Source organism: Montipora foliosa, chromosome 14 (genome assembly GCF_036669935.1).
Source record: "Montipora foliosa isolate CH-2021 chromosome 14, ASM3666993v2, whole genome shotgun sequence".
Classification (NCBI taxonomy): Eukaryota; Metazoa; Cnidaria; class Anthozoa; order Scleractinia; family Acroporidae; genus Montipora; species Montipora foliosa.
Genome location: NC_090882.1, coordinates 14,290,348 through 14,292,847, shown reverse-complemented (window position 1 = coordinate 14,292,847; position 2,500 = coordinate 14,290,348). Strand labels below are relative to the sequence as shown.

At 41.5% G+C, this 2,500-nt stretch overlaps 1 protein-coding gene across 1 annotated transcript in view; it reads left to right on the top strand.

Moving 5' to 3' along the window:
- Positions 1 to 1,120: 1,120 nt before the first annotated feature.
- LOC137984315 (uncharacterized) overlaps positions 1,121 to 2,500 on the top strand; it is a 6,271-nt gene continuing 4,891 nt past the window's right edge. Inside the window, exons 1-2 of the mRNA XM_068831469.1 lie at positions 1,121 to 1,898; positions 2,179 to 2,229. Coding sequence (XP_068687570.1) covers positions 1,182 to 1,898; positions 2,179 to 2,229 — 768 coding nt within the window. The 5' untranslated portion in view covers positions 1,121 to 1,181. The remainder of the gene's footprint in view (positions 1,899 to 2,178; positions 2,230 to 2,500) is intronic.

Below are 2,500 nucleotides of genomic sequence, written 5' to 3'. Positions count from 1 at the left end.
GGCGAGTTTTGAAAGCTAAAAACTTCAGTCGGTGCTGTATTTTGCTGGTAGGACTGGGTGACCCGATACTTGATCAATAAAATGAGAATCGGGGGGCTTCCCTTGTCACGGAATGGCAGAATTACCCAGAATTGTTTTCGGGCATAAACGAGGCAACTTGAGAAGCTCGAGACTGGCCCTCATCAAATGGCTAAAGCGCGGCCGGAGGAAAAAGCAGTGAGAAGATCTCTAGCCAGATACTAAGGAGTAGCGTTGGGGTGTGCTGTTGACGTTGGACTTTTTATTTCTGAAGAAGTTTTTATTATAGAAAATTCGCGACAAAGTGGTGGTTTTTTTCGCTGTTATCCTCGTAGCACATTTCTTTTCAAAGAAACGGTATAATGTAAATAAGAGAATACTGAGATTTATATTTGCAAATTACCTGTCCTCTTACCACTTAAGTCAAACTGAGAGTAGCCCTTAGAATTTTATAACTAGAAATGATTTCTGCTAAATTAAGTCACGGTTGCAAAATTCTCAACATTGCGTCTTTGGGCAGTGGGGTTAATTCGTTTGCTTGGATTATAGCCTTGAAAGAGTGGATTGTTGAGAATCTTCTGCCCTTCCTCTTCTATCTCAAAATCCATATTGGGTGAATTCGGTACACTCGAAACTAAACCTACAAGTTTTTTTTTCTTTTTTTTGGTTCCAAATTTATACCGCAAGCAGAAGTATCCAATTGGGTCGATTGTTCGAAAATATGTTTTGAAACTGTTTAAAGCTGCTTTTTGTTTGAAGAATATTTCCGGACACCAAAAACAACAATGCGCTTTTAGAATGGCCTCATTGCCTTCTGGCGCGACAAATTGTTCCGAATCAACAAATTCAAGATCAGGAAAGGAACACTACGGAACTGTTTGTGAAGGAATTTCAAAGAAGGAATGATCAATGTTTACTTACTCGACTAAATATCTTCATTAAAAAGACCGTGCTCGTGAGGTTTGACATCAATCATGAAATTCCTAAGTTAATTTCCCTTTGTCGCCGAACAAACAAATCGTGTCAATTTCACTGACTCTTTAAAGTAAATTATATATTCACACGTAGCTTAAATTGATTTGTGTTTACTCTAACATCGAGGGCGGATGCTTAAGTAAGGCGAACGACTTGAAATTGAGTCATTCTACTATGCCCTTAGTGATATGAGCGACCACGAAGCAATGCCTGTTGATTTAAAGAACGAGAACTCAGTCCGTGATACTAGAAGCACTAGGACGAATGTCAGCCGTGAAAGTAGCTTTAGTAGTGTCGAGTTAGGAGCTTCCAATTCCGTCAGCAGAGAGAGTAGTTTTTCGAGTAGCGGGAGTGGTGTTTTTGACGGAGAGTCGTCGTATCCTGCCTCGAGATCAAATTCATGCAAGTCGAACGAAGATCAAAGCATTTCCCGCATTACGGATCTTCAGTATGAAAGACTTCATAACGCGCGGGCGAGATATCGCAAAGCGAAGGAGGTGCCATCGAGTGAATCGTCGTCAACCGAGCAGCTCCAATCATCTCCGGAAAAGCCTCAAGCCATGGTGACACTAAAGAGGCCTGAAGTTCATGGTCGAAGTATTTCCGATCCTCAGATAGGTTTATCGCCGATGACAGGCCGAAGATCGCCAAGGCTTTCCGCTACAAGTCCCGACGGTCTTGTTATCGCGACACCTCAGCCGAAAGGATTTATCGAGTACCGAATACGTTCAAGGTCGTTTACTGGATCGGAACACGGCGAGGGGGAAAGAGCAGATATAAATGATTTACAGGACTTTTCTCAGTCGTCGCATTTGAAAGTGCCATGCAAAGCTTTCATCGAGACCAGTAAAAGAGTAACTCCGCAATTTCGAGGGGGTGACTCAAACGATTTGACAAAGGACAAGGTAAACTGGAATTTGTTTGTTTTGTTTTAAGCTGACAATCCTTTGATCCAAGCCGAACTTTTTTTCAAAATCTTTTTCAAAATTAATCGGTAGACAAATAGGCCCCTTGCTAACCTCGGCTTCATTGTAGGTCCATACTCTGAGTTGAAACCCTTTCGGTCTTTTAATATATTAGTCCCCAACAATGGTTCCGAACTTTTCAGTTTTTTTTATAACAACGATATCTATGTGGTAAGCAGTTGTCAAATAGCACTAAATAGCCTCTGTTTCCTTACGTTAGAATTCAAGCACATCTACTTTCTCAGAAGAGGAATATGCATTGTTACAAAAGGTAGGCCTGTAAGCATAAGGTCATCAGTGGAATCTAATATCAGGAGCAAAGTCCTATACATGCATTTTGTGTCAGCAGCCGCCACTGTCAGGTGGGAACTTACAAAAACTACAGAACAAAAAGCAACTTTAGAGCCAAACAAGGCGACGAAAACCGGTCGTTCCACGCGCCAAAAGTGTATCGTTTGTACTTTTTGAGTACTAATCTGCACTATTTAAGCATGAGCACTTGTTCGAGAGTGATTAGTTGCTAATGACCGTCGGGAGTGACG